Source organism: Lissotriton helveticus, chromosome 10 (genome assembly GCF_964261635.1).
Source record: "Lissotriton helveticus chromosome 10, aLisHel1.1, whole genome shotgun sequence".
In the NCBI taxonomy this organism is placed as follows: Eukaryota; Metazoa; Chordata; class Amphibia; order Caudata; family Salamandridae; genus Lissotriton; species Lissotriton helveticus.
Window position 1 is genome coordinate 65,167,660 of NC_136071.1, and position 13,097 is coordinate 65,180,756.

The 13,097-nt window shown below is 43.9% G+C and overlaps 1 protein-coding gene across 1 annotated transcript in view; it reads left to right on the forward strand.

Annotated features, from left to right (window-relative positions):
• The window catches only part of LOC144783919 (extracellular calcium-sensing receptor-like), a 103,834-nt gene that overhangs the window by 43,408 nt on the left and 47,329 nt on the right, over positions 1 to 13,097 (forward strand). Inside the window, exon 3 of the mRNA XM_078662655.1 lies at positions 9,197 to 9,424. Within this exon, the coding sequence (XP_078518781.1) occupies positions 9,197 to 9,424 (228 nt within the window). The remainder of the gene's footprint in view (positions 1 to 9,196; positions 9,425 to 13,097) is intronic.

Genomic DNA, 13,097 nt, shown 5'->3' on the forward strand with positions numbered 1-13,097 from the left:
AGATGTACTGCTAATGCTGATTAATGTGGTAATTTGATACTTTTGAGAGTGCTATTATCGATTTCCTGACAAATGTAATGTATCTTGGAATCTAATGGATAAATTCCTTAGCAGTCTAAAAGTATACTTGCTTTTTCACAAGACAGCCTGAAGTAAAGAAGTTGTGAAATCTAAAAGTAATGAGCAACGATATTATTTTTATAAACCAGTACATATTTTCATAACAAATTGGTGTAGCGTCCTTTTTAAGTGTTATTGTGTGGATTTACTGCTGGGTGGTCTGCAACCTTCACACTTGTGCCTCTAGAATTGCTTGTCTTGCCCCTAGGCCAGGCTACCCTAGGTGACCTGACATCCCAGGTTCCAACATTTGGTGCCTAGCGGTGGGATTCTGACTTGGTTGCAGCTACTCATTAGTAATTCAACGCAATACACTGACCTACACCAGGAGTTTTCTCCTTGCGGCCCTCCTAATTTGAATTTTGTTTTTTCCAAATTTATTTCTGGTGGTGGGTGGAGGTTAACCTCAGGTCACTTCTTGGTTTTCTCCTGTGTGTTAATTTTATTCCATAGTGAAAGATGGAATTGAATTTTAAAGAGCCAGAATCCTATACTGTGACCCAACTCAAAGAATGGTGTCAGCAACAAGGGGTATTCTTTAACAAAGGTGCCAGGAAAGGCGAGTTGCTGACAAGCATAAGGGCATGGGTGGAAGCTCATTTAGTGGAAGAACCAGATACCGAAGAGAGTGACGGGGACACTGTCCTTGAGATTGCAATGTTGAACCAACCTTGAAGGGGGAATATGCTGACAGGTCCCAGGACACCTTCGAGGGCGAGCAGCAGCATCTCAGAGAGGGGTTTAACTGACGCCGAGCTAGAAGATAGGAGGGAGGAGAGGAGAATGAAGTTGGAATTAGCTAGGATGGATATGGAAAGGGAGGACAAGAGGTTAGCCCATGAGCGAACCATCAAGGAGATGGACCTACAAGCCTTAATACGAAGGTCTCCCAATCCAGATAATGGTGGCAGCGAAAATAAGATGAATACCAGGGAACCCAGACCCTATCTACCCAAGGATGTCATTGCCAGTTATACCACAGGCGATGACATTGCCAAATGGTTAGCCGCATACGAGGTTTCTTTAAGGGCTCACGGGATCTTAGAAACTCACTGGGGGGGTGGGCTGTATAAATACATGCCACCTGCTGGCAGAGACACCTTGTTGGCTCTGGAGCAGGATGAGCAAACCCACTACCCTACAATGAAGGTGGCACTGGTGAAGAAGTTTGGACTTACCCCTGAAAGGTACAGACAGAAATTCAGGGGAAGTCACAAACTGAGTACCCAGAATTGGGTAGACTTCTTAGACTACGCCAAGAAAGCTTTGGAGGGTTGGGTCAAGGGCAGCGAGGTGAAAGATTATGAGGGGCTGTACAATCTATTTTTGAAAGAACACCTCCTTGAGAAATGTTTTCCCGAGCTGCGCCAACACCTGGTGGACAGCAAGCTGACCAATCCCCGGAAGCTTGCAGAGGAGGCGGACACTTGGGCGAGTACCCGGGTGTCCTCAAAGGGGACTGGAGGGGATTCTCAAAAAGCCGGACAGGGCGCCCCCCAGAAGAAGGAGGGGGGAGATAAAAAGAAGGAGTTCTCCAAAGGTCCCCAAAATAATTTCCAAGGTAAGGGAGCAGGTTTCACCCCTAAGGCAAACCCGCCCAGAAACCCTAATCCTGGCCAAAGCCAGCAGCCAAGGGTTCTCCACTGTTTTGAATGTGGTGGTGTTGGACATTATAAGGGAGATGTCAGATGCCCAAAGAGACCACCCCCTCCCACCGGAGGAAAGTCATCGGGAGTAGCTAGTGTAGCGCTCGGGGAGGAGTTGCCCTTAGATAAGGGGGGTGAGTGGGCGGGTGTCACTTTAGTGTCCCTGGGAGAGCGGGAGATGGTTCCAAAGATCCAGGTGCCCCCAAATACTACAAAGTATGGGCAATGGGTCACCATCAATGGCCAGAGAGGGGAGGCTTTGAGAGATACAGGAGCCAGTATGACTATGGTGAGGAGTCAACTGGTGTCTCCAGAGCAGGTTGTTCCTAATGTACTCCACCCCACCGCGATGGCTGACGGCAGAATGGGCCACTATCCAGTGGCTGAGGTTCCCTTTGAGTGGGAGGGGGTTGCAGGTTCACTTCGAGTTGCCGTAAGCCCTGTCGTGCCAGTTGATTGTCTGTTGGGGAATGACATGGAGCACAACACTTGGAGAGAGGTGGAACACCGGACGCATTCTGCGATGCTGGGTACACCTGACTGGGCCTGTGTAAGCACACGGTCTGCGACTGCCCGGAGAGGGAGTTCGCCTGGGTTGGAGCCTGGAACAATGGCCCAACCCGCTGCTAAAAAGGGACAGACCCCGAGACAGGAAGAGCCTGCTCCGGCTTCCACACCCCATGAGACAGATCGGCCACCTGCAGTGGTGGACCAGGAGTTCGTGGAGGGGGAAGTAGACTCTCTGGAGGATTTACCCATCCCTGCCGAGTGGCATGTGGAGGGAGGTCCTACCAGAGAGGAATTCTGTAAGGGGCAGAGGGAGTGCCCCACCCTTGAGGGACTGAGGCGACAGGCTGAAGCCCAAGCAGCAGGTGATGTTACGGGACCCTACCACATTTACTGGGAGGATGGACTCCTCTACAGTGAACCCAAGGTACCCTTACCTGGTTCGTCAAGGGCCTTGGTAGTACCGCAACAATTCCGAGCCTTTCTGCTGGAATTGGCTCATGCGATACCACTGGCAGGACACTTAGGCCAGGACAAGACCTTTGCACGGCTTGTCCTCCACTTTTACTGGCCTCAGATGAAAGTGGCGTCCAACACTTACTGTCAGACATGTGTATCCTGCCAGGCCAGTGGGAAAACAGGGGTGAAGCTGAAGGCTCCCCTGGAACCACTTCCAGTCGTTAGCACACCCTTTGAGAGGGTGGGCATCGACATTGTAGGGCCTTTAGATCCACCAACCATAGCTGGTCACAGGCCCGAGGTCATTTTAACGATGGTGACTGATGGGGAAGAGGAAGCAGAAAGCGAGCCTCTCCCGGATCTCTTTTCATCCCAAGAGAAGGATGGGTCGGTGGAGGGAGTGATTCTCTCCCCATCCCTAACTCCTGAGCAACGAGAGGATTGCCGCCAGGTATTGGAGCAGTACTCTTCGCTGTTCTCCCTTGTCCCGGGAAGAACCCACCTGTGTACCCATGATGTGGACACAGGAGACAGCCCCCCAGTGAAGTCAAAGACCTACAGGCTGTCAGACAAGGTGAAGGCTAGCATCCATGGCGAGGTTGCCAAGATGCTAGAGCTAGGAGTGATAGAACCTTCCAACAGCCCTTGGTCCAGTCCGGTGGTGCTAGTGTCAAAAGCCGCCCCACCAGGCACCACACCAGAACTGAGGTTCTGTGTGGATTACCGAGGACTGAACTCAGTTACAAAGACTGATGCTCATCCGATCCCTAGGGCGGATGAATTAATTGACCGGCTAGGAGCTGCCCAATATCTGAGTACCTTTGACCTCACTTCGGGGTACTGGCAGATCTCCTTGACAGATGGAGCAAAGGAAAGGTCAGCCTTCTCCACGCCTGAGGGACACTTCCAGTTCTGTGTGATGCCCTTTGGGCTCAAGAACGCCCCTGCCACATTTCAGCGGCTGGTGAACCAGGTCCTCTCTGGAATGGAGAGTTTCTCTGCTGCTTACTTGGATGACATTGCTGTCTTCAGTAGCAGTTGGGAGGACCATTTGCAGCATTTGCAAGCAGTTCTCCAGGCCCTGAAACAAGCTGGATTGACAATCAAGGCCAGCAAATGCCAGATTGGGCAGGGGTCGGTTGTGTACCTTGGACACTTGGTGGGTAGGGGGACTGTGCAGCCCCTGCAGGCGAAGATTGAGGCAATCATGGCCTGGGAACCCCCCAAGACACAGACTGAGGTCCGAGCTTTCCTGGGCCTCACAGGTTACTACCGTCGCTTTGTGAAGGGGTATGGCACTATTGTAGCGCCCCTCACATAGCTCACCTCAAAGAAACAACCTCGACGGGTAGTTTGGACGAGGGCTTGTCAGCAAGCCTTCGAAAAGTTGAAGCAGGCAATGTGTGCAGCACCGGTCCTGAAGGCCCCAGACTTCTCCAAGGAGTTCATTGTCCAAACAGATGCATCAGAACATGGCATTGGGGCAGTGTTATCGCAACTAAATGAAGAGGGCCTGGATCAGCCTGTAGTCTTCTTATCCAGGAGACTGCTTCCCCGGGAACAGAAGTGGAGTGCAATTGAGAGGGAAGCTTTTGCGGTGGTGTGGGCTCTGAAGAAGCTGCAGCCATACCTCTTTGGCTCGCACTTCCTGGTTCAGACTGACCACCGACCCCTTCGTTGGCTGATGCAAATGAAGGGGGAAAATCCCAAGCTGTTGAGGTGGTCCATCTCCCTACAGGGAATGGACTTCCGGGTGGAACATCGGCCTGGAGTGGACCACGCCAATGCAGACGGTCTCTCCAGGTATTTCCGCCTTAGTGATGAGGACTCCCAAGGGGTTGGGTAGTTCTCCCCACTTTCAGCTGGGGGGGACGCGTGTTAGACCTGTCTGGCTTTTTGCGTAGTCCCTCCAATTTATTATTTATTTTGTCCCCTTTTTGCCCCTCATACCCTTAATAATTTTTGTGTCCACTAGTTTTTAAAGGTGTTGGCCAAGGGGATAGGTGTTCTTTTGTCCCTCATAGTTTTTCACCTTAGGCCCAGAGGCCTGTTCTGTCAGGAAACTGCTGTAATTCACAAAATGGAGGGCCTTAACTGTTTCCAACTGCCACACCTTAGACAGCCCCATAGGATAACCTTAGGCCTTCCAGAACCTTCTGGACCCTACTGGACTCTGTGGGGGTTGTCTATAAAAGGGCAGGGGTTGAGCAGCCATTTTGTCTACCTGAGAGAGTCAGCTGGAGTACAGGCTGTAGCTAAGGGTGGGAAGAGGCTAGTCATAGGGTTGACCTCCTGGACTGGGAAGCTGCCTTACTGAATCACCACACTGCCCCCTTTAGGTTACTTGTCCTGACCCCGCTGTTGAGGGTTACTGGAGACCCTGGGCGCCTAGCTTGCCCCTCGTCTAAATTATACAGGGGGAGTCTACAGGAGAAGGAGACTGCAGCGCTGCGAAGCGCAGTCCTCTGCCCAGTAAAGGGACTTAAGGGAAGTGATCCCCAGGACATCAGTACAGTGACTGTGAGGATTGTGAGCTGGTGAGGAGCCTATCGCCACGTATTACAAGTAATCCCCCCCTTTCCCTGTACCTGGGGCTGTCCTTGTCCAAGTGAGCTCCCGGTGACTGAAGTGGAGCTGGGAGCGTGCTCCCCTCGAGGCGCTTTGTGGGGCACTGGCTGCTTGATCAGGCCGCCTGTGTGCCTGTGACCTGTGGAGGCGGTGGGCGCTGGAGTGGAGGATCGTTTCCTACGCTGTGTCCTGTCGGCGCGGATCCGGCAGAGGGAGCAAGTGAGCCGGTGTTGGAGGGCGGAGCCGGAGGAAGTAAAACCGAGCAGGCTCCAGCGGAAGCCGCTGCTCGCTCGCGCATGCCCGGTCGCGCTGCCTCTCTTCAAGTAGGTGGAGGCGGGTCCAGTCAGGGAAGCGTCGGAGCTTAGTAGCAGCTGGGAAACGTTGTGGAGTCATCTCTCCCTCGCTCAAGCGCCACACGGAAGAGCCGGCGCGAGCGAGAGGGGGGAACTGAGGAGCCGTCAGCCTGCTGTGAGAATTGCCTAAGATCTCTTCCCCGCTCGAGCGCCACCAGAGGAGCTGGCTCGAGTGGGAGGGGGGAAGCTGAGGTGCCCTGGAGGCTGGTGTGCCTCACCGGCGCTTGGCCCATTTATCCTGACAAGTGGTCCCCCCCACTCTCTCTGGCAGTACAAGACCTCAACCACAAGTAAGGAGAGTAACGAAAGGGCAGGGGAGCGAGACCTGACAAAGAGGGGAATAAAGAGATCCTTCCAGAGGGTGAAGCGCTCTTGGGAAATCCCCGGATGGCCTAAATGAAACGTGGCTCTAATTAGAATAGTCACATTAACAGTTAACAGAAGGGAGGAGAAAGGAAAGGAGTCCTCTTTGCTAGAGGAGTACAGGCTTTGTCCAAGAAACAACTGATCTTTGATTGGGAAGGTGACAATGAAATGATTACTAAATATCTGACCAAATGTAAAGTGCTAACACTGTTTCTTTGAAAGTAAGGTTTGAGGTGAAAGTTATAGGAAGTCATAATAGCAAAGTTTAAACAATTATAGAGCTTAATGAGATGTACTGCTAATGCTGATTAATGTGGTAATTTGATACTTTTGAGAGTGCTATTATCGATTTCCTGACAAATGTAATGTATCTTGGAATCTAATGGATAAATTGCTTAGCAGTCTAAAAGTATACTTGCTTTTTCACAAGACAGCCTGAAGTAAACAAGTTGTGAAATCTAAAAGTAATGAGCAACAATATTATTTTTATAAACCAGTACATATTTTCATAACAAATTGGTGTAGCGTCCTTTTTAAGTGTTATTGTGTGGATTTACTGCTGGGTGGTCTGCAACCTTCACACTTGTGCCTCTACAATTGCTTGTCTTGCCCCTATGCCAGGCTACCCTAGGTGACCTGACATCCCAGGTTCCAACAGCCTGCAACTATCCATTTTGTCCGCCACCGCATTTATGGATGCCATTTATAATCCTCCTAATAAAATGTTTTGCCACAGGATTTTTAACTTTTTTAAATGTTTTTTTAGATATATATTAAAATTTCTAAAGGATGTTATGACTATCATCAGTGATTATACTTGACGTTTTACATGATTATGTATATTTGTATATCTTATTTTATTGTTCAAAATGTATGTTTTATCTTTTGTGTTTCTTTTTATGTGGATCTCATCTGAGTTCCAAAATCATAAATAAATTGAACTTGAACTTGAACTTGTCTGATAAAACAGAAGTGCTTCTCCATAGACAAGCCACAGTTAATTGGTCAAATAATTGGTGGCTGACCGAATTTGGTGTCTTCCTCCACCCAAACCAGCATCTATAGCCAAAAATCTGGGGGGTAAAATTTGATAATGAGCTTTGTTTTCACCCTTAAATTCTGGCCATAGCAGGAAATAGTTTTTCCTTACTGTGTGCATTGAGGAAGACCTTGGACTTACTTCCTTGGAAACCCGCAAAACCCTAATGCATACAATGATTTCATCTAGAAGTGATTATGCTTATGCTCTCTAATTGAGCCTACTAAATTATCTATAGTTCAATATCTAAAAAAATGAATTTGCTGTGAGTTATAAGTTACATTCTTTTGAAATCCTTTTTCCTAGCTCATAGCTATTGTTAAGTTGGCTACAACATATCTTAGAAATAGACTCACTCATTATCATACCCTCAGTTCTTCGAGATCATCAGAAGTCCACCTCCTGAGGACTTCCAGGATGAGGTTGACATGAGGCTGTTGTTCCTTTACCTAACAAGTCTCCAAGGCCTTGGAATGGCCAGCCACCTATGCTCCAAAACACTTCCAATGAGGATCTCTTCAGAAGACTCTGGAAGATATGGCTCTTCGACTTGTAGCATTGTGTCTTTCTTATCAGCTAAACTGCTTACTTTCAAGCAATGGGATGCTCAGTGGGCAGCTGCACGCTTTATAAATATGATATGATTAATTGTTGTGAAACCATTTATCACTTACATCAGTCAATGCCTTACAACTATGGGACATACTCTCAAAGTTAAATTTACACATTAGAAAATGCACCTGTGTAAATTTACTCTAACATTTTGAAGTAAATGTAGTAATTTTGACTATTCAGACTTTACAAGGGAACATTTTACTACAAAGTGTTGATTAAATGTCTTCCCCTTTAAAATTAGTTGCTAGTTGTAAATTTTGACATGATGATAGAGCTCTCCAAAAAAAGGATGGAGATCTCCTATTGGAAATGTAAAACAAACATTAATAAAGTTTACAAAATTTTAAATAAATTTAGAAACCTTATTTAATGTTACATAAAAATAGAAGACAATAGAAAAGGCTACATCCCTACGAATTTAGTTTGAAATATTTAACCATTTTAAAAACACTATTTAAAATCCCACCTAGGATGTCTAAATCTATTTATTATGTTTTAAAACTCTCTAAATGTACATACAGAATTAAACTATTACATTATTTTTAAAGTAAAGTTTAATTTTAATTTAAACAAAGATACAATATTTATTTCTTATTTAAATATAATGTTTTACATTAAATTAAACAAATTCTTATTTTTATCAAGTCAAAATAAGTTAATATATTTTAACAATATTTCCTGTAAGGTTTTATTTAAGTCTGTCTTCATTGTTTTCTGCAGGACAGTATTGCAGTACCTGTGAGTGGCACAGGGTGGTGCTGGACTCACTACAGGTCGGATTTGAGTACTTTTTGGCAGTTGTAACTTTAGAAGAGCAGTGTGTAAATAAGAAGAGGCTTAATGTTTTGTGGGTGTCTTCATGTCCTATCCAAAACCAATCCATTATACTTACTTACCCTATCTTACTTCCACTTAAACCCCTCCAAGTTAGTTGCAAGTATTCCTATTTGCCAGACAACCCCTCTACTCCCAAATACTAAAATGCAGGTGTAAATGTTCGCAGATGTCCACAGATGGTCATATTTCCACACAAAAAATATTGGAGATGCGGAACTTCCACACTTTTTTAAATAAAAAGAATTTTATAGTTTGTGAGTAGCACTAAATGTAGTACTACGAAATATAGTTTGTGAATAGACCCCTATGAATGTAAGTATTTAGCTTGTGAATGGCAAAAACCTGCCACTGTTCACTTGTACATTGTAATTGGCTAAGCTGATAACCTTTCAACCAGGTGACCTTGATTACATGCACAGTTAATGAGCCTGTGATTTTGCTAAATCTTTATTATATTCTTGATTTTCAAAATGCAAAAAGGGGTAATTTAACTAAGTCAGATTATGTCTGGTTTTGTAACAAAAGGTAGCTGTGGATTGAGTGGGCATTACCACAGCATATTTATTTCCCTTTGGCATGTTCCTTTGTTGTGAAATTTAAATGACATTCATCTAGTGCAAACAACATTTTTAAAAAGATGAAAAGGCAAGCATCACTCCTAATTATATGTTTTCTTCTGTATTTAGATATTGCACTATGTGAAGAATGCCCGCATGAAGAACTCTGCTGGAAGTGAGGCTTTCTTCGATGCCAAAGGGGACTCGCTACCCTTTCTTGATCTGTTGTACTGGCACATGACATCCAGCAACACTAGTAGCTTTGTCAGGGTGGGCACCTATGATGGAAATGCCCCAGCTGGTCACCAATTCACTATTAACATCAGCAATATCCACTGGGGTGGAAAGTACACTAAGGTCAGAATTTGGTGATATTCTTCTGAGCTCACCTTTAAGGTTTGTTTACTGTTGATTTGTAACTCTTTCTGCATTAGCACAGTACTAGAGCATAATGAATGAGATGTATGAAGTAACTTTGGATTTATAAAGTAAGAAGTACACAAATAGACAAAGAATTTTTGAAGACTAAATTCTAACCAGGGCTGGTCACAAAGGAAAGTAGATCTTCCCAGATTCTACGATCACCAATGCCTGACCATAGGTCACAATGAGACGATAAGTAAAAGCTAGAGAAGAATGCTGACTGCTCTCCCTCTTCAATGTGTTATAAGCAAATATGTTTCATGGTAAATGCATATTACCTGTGTGTTTTAACACAAAATCACTTACTTTCCGGCTTACCGTATAGTTCAGTTATAGCCCCTCCGCAGTGTCATTTGATGTAGGAATGAACAGAGGCACCCCTGGTTTCAAACACACAACCTTTTAGTGTGTTAGTTTAGTAAGCTATATAAGAAAAACCACAAAACAAACGGTACTGCAGGAAAGGCAGAGGACAGAACAGCACCATATCTATTATGATATAGTTCTGTCTTCTTTTATCCTTGGGCTGGCATACTTTAGGCTTTTAAGCACTAACATACATATTTGTTCCCCATAGTGCAAGGTTGCATGCCTAATGTTAAGCATAGGTTTTGTGCTGGGAGTGTTCCAGTACAAAATAAAATGCTTTGACATCTTTTAACCCATTTCCCTACTTTGTAAGTATGCTGTATATAACGAAATAGACAAAGTGACAGCCTAAGACTTTGTAAATCAATAAAGACTGAATATATCATATCAAAGGTATTTATAATTTACATCTCACAGGACGAGGTCATACTTTGACTAACTCTGGTTCTTCCAGGAATCAGGCCAGGAGACAACTGCCCAAGAGGAGGATCCACAACTGCCAAAAAGTAGTGAAGCAGCACACTAGGTCAGCATGATGATTGCAGATATTACATCTTGAAGTGATAACAATGCCACAAAGCACAAATATGTAATGGAGCAAAAACGCTTTGCAGACACAAACAGGTAAACAGAAAACAAATGATAGAAAGCCAGGGATTCACAGGACAAGCAGCGGTGGGAAATTTGGGAGAGTAAAAATAACAGTCAGGGCTAGCGTATGCTGAGTGATAATGTGACAGAAGAAAAGTAAGCCAAAACAACTGAGAGATATTTCCAGGCACCAACCCAATCCTTGCACAGAACTTTTGTCAATCATTGATCCATGAGACTCTAGGCATCCTGTCTGCAACTGTGAAATAAGGAGTTGCTTAGGTTCCACTACTCCTATCCTCATCTAAATGATCTTCTTCTGAGCATAAAGTGGGGTTTATATTCCTCTGTGCATTGGTAAGGGTACTGCACTGGCAAAATCTTTCCTGATATTCCTGACAGTACTACCCCAAAAATCCCTCAATCTCCTATGATGGGGCCTCAATTATTTGCATACTGTTAATGAAATTAAGTCACCAGTCATTGTGCATGTACAGGTCAGCTCCCAGGATCTTTCTGAGGCATCATATACTTTACTAGAAATTAAATCCTAGATCTGACCAAAATATATATGGTGATAAAGCATAGTTCTAACTTACAGTCCTGCGAGACATCAACCGATATGGGTGGCAGTTGAATTTCTCCCTTAATGCCTCCATGTTTAATACGGTACACATGAAATAGAGAATGTTTCACCTTCAAACTGAACAACTGATTGTCCTATTAACTTAAGGATAGAATGTAGACCAACAAATCTGGGGGCAAACATATGGTTGAACCCTGGTAGATATAGATATGTTGTACACAGACATACCTTTGCCCCCAAACTAGTATTCTGGTAGGAAACATACATGCCATAAAGGAGTAGGGTGGATAGCTGCATAACATAGAAAGGAGTGGTGTCTAGGCAGTGCAAAGAATTGTGTGGGCAAACTCTGCCATGAAAATCTAGTTGTTCAACTCATACTGGTCCTCTATAAAAAGAAAAATTTTATTGGAATCAAAACAATTTAGGAACGTTGGAAATAATATTATGGACCTGAAAAGCATACACAATACTCAATAAATACACCACTAGGTAAAAAAATATGTATTTTTTATTCTTATTTTATACAATAATCACATATTGATGTTATTTAAGAACAGAAACAACAAAATATGCTAGAGGTAATGATGACCTCTGTATTTAAAAAACGTTTAGACATTTAATTTAATCAATTGCTCTAGACAAGGAATCAATTGTTCTAGACAGAGAATACAATGATATCTTTTGTGTCTGAAATTCATTAAACATTTATCAAAATATTGCACCGAATCCTATTTAATTGTTGGGATAAGGAACATATTCATTTAGGCATGGCTCTGGAATTGTTGGATCCAACGCGCATTTCGGCTTGGAGCCTTCATCAGGATGCCATATATGTTTATCATATAAAACCTTTTATTGCGTATTAGGTTCTTATGACCTCTAAAAAACTTAAAATACAGTGAAAGTCTTGTACGTGAAGTTCTTGGATTGATTTCTAATGTCAAGAGCGTAGTTTTAAAGTTGTCTTTGGCAATGCCCATGATTTCCTGCCTGTATATTTAATCAGCAGGTCATAATATTCCACTCGTATGTCATGCACCAATTTCGATACTTGCATTGTCTGATATACAAAAGGTGGAATATAATGTGTGGTCCGAAACAACTACCGCTATGGAGACCTATTAAAGGAACGCTGTATGGTGTCCTCAGTGCCGTGTCTAGGCTTTGTTACATGAAAGGGGAGGACACGACTACTCCGTCCGCAGCTTTGTTATTGAAAAGTTTGGAACAACTGAAAAAATTCGGATTCACAGGGACCGAGGATTTGCTCTAAGTATTTCCTCCGAATGTGGTATCTGCTCACCTGGTGGACGCCATCAGTAGAAATGGAAGTTGTTGACATCAACGGTGTTTAGCACTTTTTAAAAAACAATTGGCTTCTTAGTCAGTGAGGATAACATCAGCTAATCCATAAACCTTGATGAGCTATTTTTAAAGCTGTTAACAATTCTCTCAGAGGTACAAAAGATCCCATAATTTACCACCAGCAGGGTATGAAACCCTTGTGATAATGGTTATTCAAAAACAAAATCCATATAGATCATAGACCACATCTGGGCCAGGGTGTGAAGATGTTGAAGTAATCCTATAGGTTTAGCTTTATCTGTTTTTGCCTTAGTGTAAATTTAACATTTCTTTATGTTATCATTAACAGATCTGAACTAATTTGGCCACCACAGGTGCCTTTGTAGTAACTCTTACATTTTTCTTGGCCCATTGTGTTCTATATTGGGAGAATTGTGTCACCACTTCCTGTTTTGAAATTGCAAATCCCAATGAGGCAAATAAAAGGAATGTTTCCTGTATAGTTCTGCTTCCTCCTCTCTACATCTTGCAAATCTTTCTGTAGAAATTGTTCATCATTCATCTGTCTTTGTCTGATATGGACTTAGTTAATTAATTGATGTAAAATTTCTCTTTCTTGAGTAGTATCCAATTAGGTATTAAGAGCAGGTACCGGTTCTTCTTTGTCTTCCCATTGTCTAAGCAATGAATCAGCCTTGTCATATCTATCTCCTGGTATATAGGGAAAGGAGTTATCCTAAGGGCTAGGGTGGT